Here is a 15,023-nt window from a genome sequence, read left to right on the forward strand (position 1 = left end):
TCATAGTTTTCCTTGTGGAGGTCTTTAACTTCTTTGGTTAGATTTATCCCTAAGTATCTTATAGTTTAAGTGGCTATGATAAATGGAATAACATTTTCAATTCTATCTTCGTCTGTCTGTGGTTTGTATATAGAAATGCTATAGTCTTCTGTATATTAATTTTGTATCCTGCAACTTTACTAAATTCGTGTATTACTTCCAGGAATTTCTTCATGGAAATCATTGGGTCTTCTATGTACACAATCATGTCATCTGTGAATAGAGAGAGTTTCATCTCTTCTTTTCCTATTGGGATGCCTTTAATTTTTTCCTCTTTTCTGATTGTGTGGGCGAGGAAGTCCAGTACTATATTGAAAAGGAGTGGAGAAAGTGGGCATCCTTGTCTTCTTCATGTGTTTAGTGGGATAGCTTTCAGCTTTTCTCCATTCAGGATGATGTTCGTGATGGGTTTTTTATAGATAGCTTTTATTGTGTTGAGAAATGACCCTTGTATGCCAATTTTGCTGAGTGTCTTGATCATAAAGGGATGTTGTATCTTATCAAATGCATTTTCTGCATCAATCAATATGACCATATGGTTTTAGTCTTTTTTTCCTCTTAATATGGTGTATCACATTTATGGTTTTGCGTATGTTGAACCAAACTTGCATTCCTGGAATAAAGCCTACCTGGTCATGATCTATAATCTTTTTTATAAGTTGTTGGATATGGTTTGCTAGTATCTTGTTGAGAATCTTTGCCTCTATATTCATCAGATATATTGGTCTATAGTTTTCCTTCCTTGTCCTGTCCTTATCTGTTTTGAAGATTAGGGTGATGGAGGCTTCATAGAATGAATTAGGGAGAGATTCACCCTTTTGGATCTTTAGAAATAACTTGAGCAGAATGGGGGGTTAACTCTTCTTTGAAAGTTTTATAGAACTCAGAGCTGAGGCCATCAGGGCCAGGGCTTTTCTTTGTTGGAAGGCTATTTATTACAAATTCAATCTCCTGGCTTGTTATGGGCCTATTTAGACTTTCTGTATCCTCCTGGCTCAACCTTGGTAGATTATACGTGTCCAGGAATTTGTCCATCTCATCCAGATTGTCTTGTTTCTTGGTATATAGTTGTTCATAATATCCTCTAATTATGTTCTGTATTTCTGCTCTGTCTGCTGTTATATTTCCTGCTTCATTGCAGATTTGATTCACCTGGTTCCTTTCTTCTTCTTAATAAGTCTTGCTAGTGGTGTATCGATTTTGTTTATCTTTTCAAAGAACCAGCTTTTACTTTCATTTATTTTCTGTATACTTTGCTTATTTTCTATTTCATTTATTTCTGCTCGAATCTTTATTATTTCCTTTCTCCTGGAGTTTTTTTGGATTATCTTGCTGTTACTTCTCTAATTTTCTGAGGCATGATGTTAGGTGATCCATTTGCCTTCTTTCTGTCTTCCTCTTATGAGAACTAATTGCTATAAACTTCCCTCTTATGACTGCTTTTGCAGTGTCCCAAAGATTATGGAAACTCATGTCATTGTTGTCATTAACTTCCATGAATCTTTTGATTTCGGACTTTATTTCATCAGTAGTTTTGGAGTCATTCAGTAGTAGGTTATTTGGTTTCCATGTATTTGAGTATTTTTGAGGATTTCTCTTGAAATTAAACTCAAGTTTAATTCTATTATTGTCAGAAAAGTTGCTGGAAATAGTTTCTATGCCTTTGAATCTGGAGAGGCTTGCTTTGTGCCCTATGATGTGGTCAATCTTCAAAAAGCTTCCATGTGGGAGTGAGAAAAAAGTGTATCTCGTGGGCTTTGGATGGAAAGTTCTATAGATGTCTGTTAAGTCCATTTCATTTATGGTATCATTCAGATTCTTTATCTCTTTATCTATTTTTTGTCTAGATGATCTCTCCCAAGAGAATAGTGCAGTGTTGAGGTCTCCAACAATTTGTGTATTGCAGTCTGTCTCCCTTTTAGATCTAACAGTCTTTTCTTCACATATTTGTGTGCTCCTGTGTTAGGTGCATAGATATTTATGAGTTATGTCTTGATCTAATGATTCTTTTACTACAATATAGTGTTCTTTGTCTCTTTGAACAGTTTTTGTTTTAAAGCCTATTTTGTCAGAAATTAGTATCGCCACTCCAGCTCTTTTTTGGTTCCCATTTGCATGGAAAACCTTTTTTCAACCCTTAACTTTCAGTCTATGTATGTCTTTATCGACGAGGTGGGTTTCCTGTAGGCAACAGATAGAAGGTCTCTGTTTTTTTTTATCCATTCGGCCAGTCTGTATTTCTTGATTGGAGAATTTAATCCATTAACATTCAATGTTATTATTGATGTAACTGGATCTGTCCCGACCTTTAAGTTGGCCATTGTCACAACAACCTTTTATTCCTTTGTTTCTGTCTGTTAGTTCTTTAGTTTTCCTGGAACAGTGCTTTCTTCAGAGTTTCTTGAGGAGCTAGTCTGGCGTTGGCAAATTCTTTCAGGTCTTATTTTTCTGAGAAGATTTTAATCTTTTTTTCCCATATGAAGGATAATCTTGCAGGATCCAATAATCTTGGTTGAAATTGTTTCTCTCTTAGCGCTTTCAGTACATCTTCCCATTCTTTCCTTGCTTGCATTGTTTCCGTTGAGAAGTCCAGTGTTAGCCTGATAGGGTGACCTTTGTAAGTCACTTGTCGTTTCTCTCTTGCCAATTTAGTTTCTCTCTTGCCAGTTTTAGCATCATGTCTTTATCTTTGGTCTTTGATAGTCTGACTAAGATGTGCCTTGGGGAAGATAATCTGTAGTTGATTCTAATTGTGTTCCTTTGTATTTCTTGGGTCTGGATGCTTGAGTGCCTCTCTAGACTCAGGAAATTTTCTTCCAGGATTTCATGGAATAGATTTTCCATGCCGTTATTAGTTTCTTCACCTTCTGGGATGCCAATTATTCTGATATTTGGGTGTCTTATGGATTCTAATATTTCTCATATATTGTCCTCATGTTTTGTTGTTGTTGTTGTTATTTTCTCTTTCATTTTTGTGTTTTTTTTTTTCTATGTCAGAGGTTTTACATCAGAGATGTGATCTTCAGCATGGTCTAATCGATTTTTTTATACTTTCAATGGAGTTTTTGATTTTCTCTATTCCAGAATTTATCTCTAAAATCTTCATTTGGTTCTTTCTCAGAGTGTCCATTTCTTCTTTTATATCTTGGAATGACTTCCTCATCTCTTGTAGTTTGTTGTCTCTTTTCTGTTCCAATTCAAAGAATTTGTGCACTATAAATGTTCAAAATTCTTTGTCTGACATTTTGGTAACACCATCCATTAGCATGAAAGAGGGAGGGGAGTTTCTCTGTACCTTTGATGGATATATATTTCCTTGTTTATTTGTACCTGAGGCTCTTCTTCTACTTCTAGTCATTGAAAATTGCACTAACTTTTAAGTAGCTGTCAGGAGAATGTTTCACTGGCTAGGAGTGCATGTACCTTTTGTTGTGCATTGACGTCTGCCAAAGTCTCTGTTCTGTTGTTTTTAGTAATGTGGTCTCAAAAAACATACTCTATTTAGGTGTCTGAAGAGCATTATCTCCTTTTTTACAGCTGGCTCCATATAAGGGAGGGACCCATAGAATACAAATTTTATATGACTAGAAAATTTCAGATCTCTGAATCTAGACCTAGGTAGTCCTTCTGGCAAGATGGAAGAAGAGGAAGAGAAGATAATATAAGGGAAAAGAAAGGAGGAGAGAGGGGAATAAAGAAAAAGTCGTGCATCATGCATTAGTGCATTACACGATTTCACCAGATGCCTTCAGAGAAACTGTCTACTTACCTATGGTTCTGGGTGGATCCTGGACTTGGGGGTCTGGATGGGAGGCAGTGGGGGCAGTGTTGCCTCTGCCTCTGTCTCTTGCTGCCAGATTCCTTCAGATGTACCAGGCTGCTGGCTGCTACAGCCAAATGGACAGTCTATGGTTCTGGATGAATCCTGGACTGGGGTGTCTGGATGGGAGGCAGTGGGGGCAGTGTTGCCCCTGCCTCTGTCTCTTGCGTTTTCATCAGTAGTTTTGGAGTCATTCAGTAGTAGGTTATTTGGTTTCCATGTATTTGAGTATTTTTGAGGATTTCTCTTGAAATTAAACTCAAGTTTAATTCTATTATTGTCAGAAAAGTTGCTGGAAATAGTTTCTATGCCTTTGAATCTGGAGAGGCTTGCTTTGTGCCCTATGATGTGGTCAATCTTCAAAAAGCTTCCATGTGGGAGTGAGAAAAAAGTGTATCTCGTGGGCTTTGGATGGAAAGTTCTATAGATGTCTGTTAAGTCCATTTCATTTATGGTATCATTCAGATTCTTTATCTCTTTATCTATTTTTTGTCTAGATGATCTCTCCCAAGAGAATAGTGCAGTGTTGAGGTCTCCAACAATTTGTGTATTGCAGTCTGTCTCCCTTTTAGATCTAACAGTCTTTTCTTCACATATTTGTGTGCTCCTGTGTTAGGTGCATAGATATTTATGAGTTATGTCTTGATCTAATGATTCTTTTACTACAATATAGTGTTCTTTGTCTCTTTGAACAGTTTTTGTTTTAAAGCCTATTTTGTCAGAAATTAGTATCGCCACTCCAGCTCTTTTTTGGTTCCCATTTGCATGGAAAACCTTTTTTCAACCCTTAACTTTCAGTCTATGTATGTCTTTATCGACGAGGTGGGTTTCCTGTAGGCAACAGATAGAAGGTCTCTGTTTTTTTTTATCCATTCGGCCAGTCTGTATTTCTTGATTGGAGAATTTAATCCATTAACATTCAATGTTATTATTGATGTAACTGGATCTGTCCCGACCTTTAAGTTGGCCATTGTCACAACAACCTTTTATTCCTTTGTTTCTGTCTGTTAGTTCTTTAGTTTTCCTGGAACAGTGCTTTCTTCAGAGTTTCTTGAGGAGCTAGTCTGGCGTTGGCAAATTCTTTCAGGTCTTATTTTTCTGAGAAGATTTTAATCTTTTTTTCCCATATGAAGGATAATCTTGCAGGATCCAATAATCTTGGTTGAAATTGTTTCTCTCTTAGCGCTTTCAGTACATCTTCCCATTCTTTCCTTGCTTGCATTGTTTCTGTTGAGAGGTCTGGAGTTAGCCTGATGGGATGACCTTTTATGTCACTTCTAGTTTCTCTCTTGCCAGTTTTAGCATCATGTCTTTATCTTTGGTCTTTGATAGTCTGACTAAGATGTGCCTTGGGGAAGATAATCTGTAGTTGATTCTAATTGTGTTCCTTTGTATTTCTTGGGTCTGGATGCTTGAGTGCCTCTCTAGACTCAGGAAATTTTCTTCCAGGATTTCATGGAATAGATTTTCCATGCCGTTATTAGTTTCTTCACCTTCTGGGATGCCAATTATTCTGATATTTGGGTGTCTTATGGATTCTAATATTTCTCATATATTGTCCTCATGTTTTGTTGTTGTTGTTGTTATTTTCTCTTTCATTTTTGTGTTTTTTTTTTCTATGTCAGAGGTTTTACATCAGAGATGTGATCTTCAGCATGGTCTAATCGATTTTTTTATACTTTCAATGGAGTTTTTGATTTTCTCTATTCCAGAATTTATCTCTAAAATCTTCATTTGGTTCTTTCTCAGAGTGTCCATTTCTTCTTTTATATCTTGGAATGACTTCCTCATCTCTTGTAGTTTGTTGTCTCTTTTCTGTTCCAATTCAAAGAATTTGTGCACTATAAATGTTCAAAATTCTTTGTCTGACATTTTGGTAACACCATCCATTAGCATGAAAGAGGGAGGGGAGTTTCTCTGTACCTTTGATGGATATATATTTCCTTGTTTATTTGTACCTGAGGCTCTTCTTCTACTTCTAGTCATTGAAAATTGCACTAACTTTTAAGTAGCTGTCAGGAGAATGTTTCACTGGCTAGGAGTGCATGTACCTTTTGTTGTGCATTGACGTCTGCCAAAGTCTCTGTTCTGTTGTTTTTAGTAATGTGGTCTCAAAAAACATACTCTATTTAGGTGTCTGAAGAGCATTATCTCCTTTTTTACAGCTGGCTCCATATAAGGGAGGGACCCATAGAATACAAATTTTATATGACTAGAAAATTTCAGATCTCTGAATCTAGACCTAGGTAGTCCTTCTGGCAAGATGGAAGAAGAGGAAGAGAAGATAATATAAGGGAAAAGAAAGGAGGAGAGAGGGGAATAAAGAAAAAGTCGTGCATCATGCATTAGTGCATTACACGATTTCACCAGATGCCTTCAGAGAAACTGTCTACTTACCTATGGTTCTGGGTGGATCCTGGACTTGGGGGTCTGGATGGGAGGCAGTGGGGGCAGTGTTGCCCCTGCCTCTGTCTCTTGCTGCCAGATTCCTTCAGATGTACCAGGCTGCTGGCTGCTACAGCCAAATGGACAGTCTATGGTTCTGGATGAATCCTGGACTGGGGTGTCTGGATGGGAGGCAGTGGGGACAGTGTTGCCCCTGCCTCTGTCCTTTGCTGCCAGATGCCTTCAGATGTACCAGGCTCATATGTCCTGACTTTTCTGGTGATCCAATACTTTACCCCATGTCCTAGGAACTATATATTATTCTACTGAGGATGGTGGGAATAGACACTAACCCGTCATGAATCCTGGAGTTATTCTATCTAAGCCTTTCAGGTTGTTTTGCCAACCTTTGATAATATCTTCATATACATAAGCTGGTTATTACTCAGCTGAATATTCTAGGAGAAGCAGTGTGCAGGCGCAGCCCAGGGAGTGGACATTTTGGTCTTTGTCTGCAGGTCAGCACAGCCCCTGGATCCACGTGGCATGAAAGTAGGAGGGCCATTTCCTCCTGAATCCTTAGAAACTTAATCTTACTCATCCATTAGAAGTTTCAGAAGCCCTGGGGAACAGCCTGCATTCTAGAATGGTACTTTGGCCCCAGCATTAACACTGTAGTGCTGTGTCATTTCCCTAATAGCAGGTTATAAGGGGACCAAAATATATGTGATAATTTGTTGAAGCAAGAAAACAAACTGGATGGTGCAGAAAAAAGTGGAAAGAAAGTCTGTCTAGAAGAAGCCTGAGAAGATGTTGAGCAGATAGAGAGGCAACAAGACTTGAGAGGTAATACACAGAGAAGCCTTATAAATGTAAGAAATGTAGAAATATCTTCAGCCAAAAGTAATTCCTCATTCATCAGAAAGTTCATACTGGAGAGAAACCTTGTGAATGTGGGAAAGCTTCCATTCAGATGTCACACCTAAGTAAGCAGAGAGCTTATAGTTGGGAAAACCCCTTTGCCTGTAAGGTATGTGGGAAAATCTTCAGCCACAAATCAAATCTCGCTGAACATGAGCATTTTCATAATAGAGAGAAATCTTTTGAACGTAATGAATGTGGAAAAGCCTTTAGCCAAATGCAGTATATCATTAAACATCAGAACACCCATACTGGAGAGAAGCTGTTTGAAAGTAATGAATGTGGAAAGTCCTTTAGCCAGAAGGAAAACATCCTTACCTATCAGAAGATTCACACTGGAGAGAAACCCTTTGAGTGTAAAGATTGTGGAAAAGCTTTCATTCAAAAGTCAAACCTCATCAGATACCACAGAACTCATACTGGAGAGAAGCCTTTTGTATGTAGAGTGTGGGAAAACTTTTAGTGGAAATCAAATCTTACTGAGCATGTGAAAATTCATATTGGAGAGAAACCCTTTAAATGTAGTGAGTGTGGAACAGCTTTTGTCCAGAAGGAATACCTCATAAAACATCTAAACATTCACACTGGAGAGAAACCCTATGAATGTAATGAATGTGGCAAAGTCTTCTCTCAAAGAACATCACTCAGTGTACATGTGAGAATTCATTCAGGTGATAAACCTTATGAATGCAATGTTTGTGGAAAAGCCTTCTCTCAGAGTTCATCTCTTACTCTGCATGTGAGAAGCCATACAGGTGAGAAACCCTATGGTTGAATGAATGTGGGAAAGCTTTTTCTCAGTTCTCAACCCTTGCTCTGCATTTGAGAATACACACAGATTTTGGAATGTCCTGAAATTTTTTCGGTTCCTGTCCTGCAAATTTCCATTGGAAGTAAATACATTAAAGATTAGGTTTGGGGACCAGCAGGTGGTGTGGTGGTTAAGACAGTGGACACTCCCACATCGCCAACCATGGTTCAAGTCCTGGACCTGGCGGCTTGCTTTCTCACTTTCTCTTTCTCTGATCTCTGTCTCTCTCTGGTCAAATTAAAATAAGTGAATAAATTTAAAAAAATTCTAGGAGGAACATCGATCACCTTAGTTCTCTATGTAGCTATCATCTCACCAGCATTGTAGTCTGTAAAATCCAGCTGCTCTTGCTTCCGTGGAGTACCAGCGTCACCCACACAAGCAAGGGAGTTTTCTAGGCCCCTTTTAGACTTCGTCTCCCTAAAGCACAGCCTGACTGTTTTCTCCAAGCATTAATACAGGGAAATTGTAGAAATCACCTCGTTTCCTATTTGTCAGGGATCACCGTCCCATACTGCCCAGACTTAAATGTTCTAAGAACTGTTGCTTAATGTATTTTTTTTATTTTCTTTTTTTTTGTTTGTTTTATTTTTATTATCATCATAATCTTCTTTATATTACATTGGATTACATATAACTTTACAGTGTATTACATTGTTTTTTCAAAAGGGAATGCCATGCATGTCAGTCAGTACAGAGACATTAATCTCCCCACTTCAACATTCCATATCTTTTCTGTTTTCCCCAATCATTATTTTTATTATTCTAATGTATTTTTAAAAAATTTTTGTATCTGTTTTATTGGGCAGGAGGGTAAATCCAGCCATGTTACTCCATCCTGGCTAAAAGCAAATTGGTTAGTTACTGAGAAAGTTTTTTTTTTGCTATTAATGAGAATAGTTATGCTATATAAATCTCTAGTGTGCACTTTTTATTTTCACATGCTAAATGCTTAAGCATGTAACTACTGAGTAAACAATGTAAAACTTTTTTAAGCCTTTTTTAATTGTAAGGTCTGTGCCTTTTTAAAGCACTGATTGAATACCATAAGACTCAAGGTTAAAATACTGTATGTTTGGCTTTATTTTAAGCTAGAAGAATGGGCCAGAATGATAAGATTACATAATCTTGTTTTGCTACTGTTTTTAACCAAAGGAACAACTTGCTGATTTTCACATAGTCATTTTCATCTGTATTTTTGAAAAGGAAGTATAGCATTATGGAAAGAGTTACACTGATTTTGATGTCAGGATTCTAGATTAGAATCATGAACCTACTATATAACAGTTGTGTGACTTTGGATATATAATTTCTTGAGTATCTGTGTCTCATAAATGGAGTGACATCTTTCTCACATACCTTCAAAACTTTCAGTCTCCTGGGATTATGGTCAGTTGATAATCCTAATACAATCTAGGTAGTATTTGGGATTATTAAGAGTTCTTGTAGTTCAAACAAATCATTCAAATGATAGAGTGTGAAATTCTTTGAAATAAACTTACTGCTCAACATCCCAGGGCCATGTCATACTGGGAGGACTAATGGTTATATTTTCTTGCCCTTTTATTTTAGTAAGGGTAGTTGAAGATACAAAACCTTGAAGGATTTTTATCTTTAAGGAATAAATTTAAGCAGGCTGAATGACTAATGGAGTATTTATTACTTTGAGAAAGAAGACTAAAAAATGTTAATTTAAAGCAAAAATGACTGTTAGGCAAGTAGTCTTTTCTCTGTGTCCAGAAAAGGAACTGATTTAAAAAGTTACATAATTGGTTCATGATCACACAATATGCTAGAGATGAAACTCAAAAACCCAAACCTAGACCTACCTTCTAAAGCCACTTTCTGCTCTATCAGTGGTTTTCAAAAGGTAGTGTGTATCAGAACACCTGTGGAGCTCACCACAAATGTAGATTCCCATATAATCTCTTGGAATGCATATTTTATGAACACCTTGTATAATGTGATGGTGGTCTGTGACTTATGCTCAAGAGAGACATTAGCTCTGTTTGGAGTAGCATCTTCAAATCTATATACTGGTTACTGGAAACTATCTACTCAAGAAAATCAGAAGACATTTATCTTTATGATAAATGGTTTAGTATTCATTTGTTGGTTTTATTTGGCTATAAATCACAGTCCTAAACTATTATAATCCTAGGATTCTTTTTTTTTTGAGTTTTTATCGATTTTTTTTTTTGAAGAGGTTTTTGCTATAGTGCATGTGTACTCACCAGGAAGACAGAGAGAGACAGAGAGACAGAAAGTGAGAAATCACCCCCCAGGGGGGATGGCCACACCACAATCCTTTCTCCTCATTTCTCCTCTCAGGATCTTGGGCACACACACATATGTGCCCGGTATGAGTTTAAGCCATGGGGTCTGGGACTCAAACTGTGGTCAACTATATGGGAGTTTAGTAACATAGCCATTACACTAACTGCTGGTCCCCATAATCCTAGAATTCTTATCAGAAAGACTCATAACTAGGTATTCTAGGGGTATTTTGTAAATGTTAGAGGAATTTTGTTAAATCTCGATCTGGTTTAAAAGGAAAAGAAAAAAGCCTTCCCTGAATTAATGGTAAGATAAAACTCATTATTTGAACAGGGAAAAAAATTAAGAGTATGAGGGGGAACTATTACTATGTATATTAAGAAAACAGGCATTAACTTGAATCATTCCAAGAAAAAAAAATTAGAAGAAAGTCAAATTCCTCTTCACTGTGTCCTACCACTAACATTTTTTTATACACTAAATCTCACATTCCTAGTCCAGAATGATCCATGGGTTTACTGTGCTGAATTTTAATTTCCTTAATTATTTAAAAGGAGGGGGATACTATTTTTCTTCATTGTAAAACGTCAGTCCAAACTGGGGATGCAGCTGTGTAGTACTGGAAGAGAACACCAGCTAAGGGACAGATGATCTATATTCAAATACCATATTGGCATTGTATAGTGATGATCTTGGAAAAATTATTTCTCTCTTGCATTTCAATTTAATCATCTCTAAAATATGGACAATCATACCTACTTCAGAGTTATTAGTGGATCAAATGAGGTACCAAATTCATTGAGTGTGTTTCCTAATAGCTGTAGAATACTGTACACATGAAAAGCAAATATGAAGGCAGACATTGCAGACATTGTAAAAGAGCATGTAATAACAGTTGCACTGATAGTACTGTATATTTGGATTGTTTTTGGTGTAAAAACTACCATGTTAGAAACTTCTGATCCTCACTGAATTTCTGTGCAGGGTAGAGTGTTCTAGATCATCTCTAAGTGGTCACAGAAATGACAGTAACACTACTTGTGATAGAATGACTGCTAGAATTGTCTTTATTGTTAAACTATACTTCAAAAAGAAAAGAAAATCAGCCCCATCACCTTCAACACCTGTAGTAATAGCCATATCTTTAAGGAGCACTGTCCCACTGTGGTCTCACTATACACCAGCTTTTATTGTAAATCTTCTGGCTGCATCCTTGGAGTACAAAGGGTAGGTCAGCACCAATTGTTAGGGTGTAAGATTTGGTTAGAGTTAGCGTTAAGGTTAGGGTTTGAGTTAGGGATAGGGTTATGTTAAGTTTGAGGTTAAGGTTAGGGTATAGGGTTAGGGTTAGGGATAGGGTTTGAGTTAGGGTTGGGGTTAGGTTAGGATTGGGTTAAGGGTTAGGGTTAGGATGAGGGTTAGATTTAGGGTTAGGGTAAGGATTTGAGTTAGAGTTAGGGTTAGGTTAGGGTTGGGGTTAGGGTTAGGGTGTAGAATTCGAATTAGTTTGAGTTAAGGTTAGGGTTAGGATAGGTTTGGGGTTATGGTTAAGGTGTAGGATTAGAGTTAGTGTTAGTATTAGGGTTAGGGTTTGAGCTAGGGTTAGAGTTAGGTTAGATTTGGGGTTAGGGTTAGGGTTGAGGAATAGTGTTAGGGTTAGGGTTATGGTTTGAGTTGGGTTAGGGTTATTTTAGGTTTGGGATTAGGGTAAGGGTATAGGATTAGAAATAGGATGAGGATTAAGATTAGGTTTTGAGTTAGGGTTAAGGTTAGGTTAGTATTGGGGTTAGGATTAGGGTGTATGATTAGGGTTAGGGTTAGGGTTTGATTTTGGGTTAGGATTAGGTTATGGTTATGGTTTGGTTATGGTTATGGTTAGTGTTAGAGTTAGGGTATAGGATGAGGGTTACCATTAGGGTTAGTGTTTGGGTTAGGGTATAGGATTAGGGTTAGGGTTATGGTCAGGGTTATGGTTAAGTTTTGAGTTAGGAATAGGGTTAGGTTAGGTTGTAGTTAGGGTTAGGGTTAGTATTTGAGTTAGGGTTAGGTTTAGGTTAGGTCTGGTATTAGGATCAGGGTGTAGGATCAGGATTAGGGTTAGGATTAGGGTTTGGTTAGTTGGGGCTAGGGTTAGGGTTAGGAGGTAGGATTAGGGTTAGGGTTAGGATGTAGGATTAGGGTTAGGGTTAGGGCTAGAGTTTGGGTTAGGGTGTAGGATTACGGTTTTTGTTATGGTTATGGTTAGGGTTTGAGCTAGGGTTAGAGTTAGGTTAGGTTTGGGGTTAGAGTTAGGGTGTAGGATTAGTATTAGTGTTAGGGTTAGAGTGTGAGTTAGGGTTGGGATAAGGTTGGTGTTGGGTTTAGGGTTAGGGTGTAGAATAAGAAGTAGGGTTAGGGTTAGGGATGGGGTTTCAGTTGGAGTTAGGGTTACTGTTAGGGTTAGGCTTAGGCTTTGAGCTATGTTCAGGGTTTGGTTAGGTTTGTGTTTATGGTTTGGGTGTAGTATTAGGGTTAGGTTTCAGGATAGGGTTAGGTGTTGAGATAGGGTAGGATTTGAATAGGGTTGTAGTAAGGCTCTGGATTTAGGATTAGAGTTGGGGTTAGGGTTAGGTTTGGGTAGTGGTTAAGGTTAGGGTATAGGGTTTGGGTTAGAGTTTGAGTTTGAGTTAGGGTTAGGTTACATTTGCAGTTAGGGTTATGATTATGATTAGGGTTATGGTTAGGGTTTGATTTAGGGATAGGGTGAGGTTAGGGTTGTGGTTAGGGGTAGGGTTAGGGTTTGATTTAGGGATAGGGTGAGGTTAGGGTTGTGATTAGGGTTAGGGTGTAAGATTAGTGTTAGCATTAGGGTTAAGGTTAGGTTTGAGTTAGGGTTAAGGTTATGGTTAAGGCTAGGGCTACGGCTAGGGCTAGGGTTAGGGTTACAGTTAGGTTTAGGGTTAGGATTAAGGCTAAGGTTAGGCTTTGAGATAGGTTTAGGTTTTGCTTAGGTTTGGGTTTAGGGTTAGGAGGTAGGATTAGGGTTAGTGTTCGTGTTAGTGTTAGGGGTAGGGTTTGAGTTAGTGTTAGGGATTGGTAAGGGTTAGGGTAAGAGTTAGGGTGTAGGATTATGGTTAGGTTTAGGGTTAGTGTTAGGGTTTGAGTTAGGGTTAGGGTAAGGTTAGGGCTAGGGGGTAGTATTAGCATTTGGTTTAGGCAGAAGTTTAATTTTTGTGTTAGGGTAAGGGTTAGGTTAGGGTTGGCATTATGGTTAGGGTGTAGGAATAGTGTTAGTGTTAGGGTTAGGTTAACATTTGGGTTAGGGTTAAAGTGTAGGGTTAAGATTAAGGTTCAGATTACAGTTAGGTTAGAGATAGGGTTGGGATTATGTTTGGTTTGGTGTTAGGGTTCGGGTATAGGGTTAGGGTTAGGATTAGGGTTAGGATTTGAGTTAGGATTAGAGTTAGGTTAGAGTTGGAGTTAGGGTTAGGGTTTTAGTTAGGGTTAGGGATATGTTAGGTTTGGAATTAGAGTTAGGGTATAGATTAGGGTTCAGGTTTGGTTTATGGCCAGGTTTTGAGTTAGGGATAGGGTTAGGTTAGGATTGTAGTTAGGGTTAGGGTTAGGATGAGTGTTAGTGTTAGAGTTAATGTTAGGTTTAGGTTAGGTCTGGTGTTAGGGTTAGGGTGTAGGATTTGGGTTAGGGTTAGAGTTTGAGTTAGGGTTAGGATAGGTTTGTGGTTATGTTTAGGGTTTAGGATTAGTGTTAGTGTTAAGGTTAGTGTTTGAGCTATGGTTAGAATTAGTTTAGGTTTGGGGTTAGGGTTAGGGTGTAGGATTAGTGTTGAGGGTTAGAGTAAGGGTCATTTTAGGTTTGGGTTTAGGGTAAGGGTGTAGGATTAGGTTTAGGGTTAGGATTAAGGTTAGACTTTGAGTTAGGGTTATGGTTAGGTTAGGGTTGGGGTTAGATTTAGGGTTTATGATTAGAGTTGGGGTAGTGTTAGGGTTTGAGTTAGGGTTAGTGTTAGGTTAGGGTTTGATTACGGTTAAGGTATAGGATGAGGGTTAGTCTTAGGGTTTGAGTTAGGGGTAGGGTTATGTTAGGTTTGAGGTTAGCATTAGGGTGTAGGTTTAGGGTTAGGGTTAAGGTTATGATTATGTTTTGAGTTAGGGATAGGCTTAGGTTAGGTTTGTAGTTAGGATTAGGGTTAGAGTTAGGGTTAGGTTAGGGTTAGAGTTAGGGTTAGGTTAGGTATGACGTTAGGGTTAGGTTATTGGATCCGGTTTAGGGTTAGAGTATGAGTTAGTGTTAGGATTATGTTAGGTTGGGGTTAGGGTTAGGGCGTAGGATTAGTGTTAGGTTTGAAGTTTGAGTTAGGGTTAGTGTGTAAGATTAGGGTTAGTGTTATAGTTAGGGTTAGGGTTTGAGCTAGTGTTAGAGTTAGGTTAGGTTTGGGGTTAGAGTTAGGGTGTAGGCTTAGTGTTAGGTTTAGGGTTAAGGTTAGGTTTGGAGTTAGTGTTATGGTTAGGTTTAAATTAGTTTTGGAGTTAGGATTAGGGTGTAGGATTAGGGCTAGGTTTAGAGTTAGGGTAAAGTTTTGAGTTAGGGTTGGGGTTAGGCTAGGATTGGGGTTAGTGTTAGGGTTTAGAATTAGGGTATGTGTTTTAGGGTTAGTATTTGAGTTAGGGTTAGGGTTATGTTAGGTTTGGGGTTAGGGTGTAGGTTTGGGGTTAGGGTTTAAGTTAGGGAGTGGATAAGGTTAGGGTTGGGTTTAGGGTTAGGATGTAGAA

General features: G+C 38.1%; 1 protein-coding gene across 1 annotated transcript in view; it reads left to right on the forward strand.

Annotated features, from left to right (window-relative positions):
* LOC102491629 (zinc finger protein OZF-like) overlaps positions 1 to 7,940 on the forward strand; it is a 42,051-nt gene extending 34,111 nt beyond the window's left edge. Inside the window, exons 2-3 of the mRNA XM_027769204.1 lie at positions 7,167 to 7,601; positions 7,719 to 7,940. Coding sequence (XP_027625005.1) covers positions 7,167 to 7,601; positions 7,719 to 7,940 — 657 coding nt within the window. The remainder of the gene's footprint in view (positions 1 to 7,166; positions 7,602 to 7,718) is intronic.
* The last annotated feature ends 7,083 nt before the right edge of the window (positions 7,941 to 15,023 follow it).

This window comes from Tupaia chinensis, unplaced genomic scaffold, assembly GCF_000334495.1.
Source record: "Tupaia chinensis unplaced genomic scaffold, TupChi_1.0 Scaffold148904_1, whole genome shotgun sequence".
Taxonomy (NCBI): domain Eukaryota; kingdom Metazoa; phylum Chordata; class Mammalia; order Scandentia; family Tupaiidae; genus Tupaia; species Tupaia belangeri.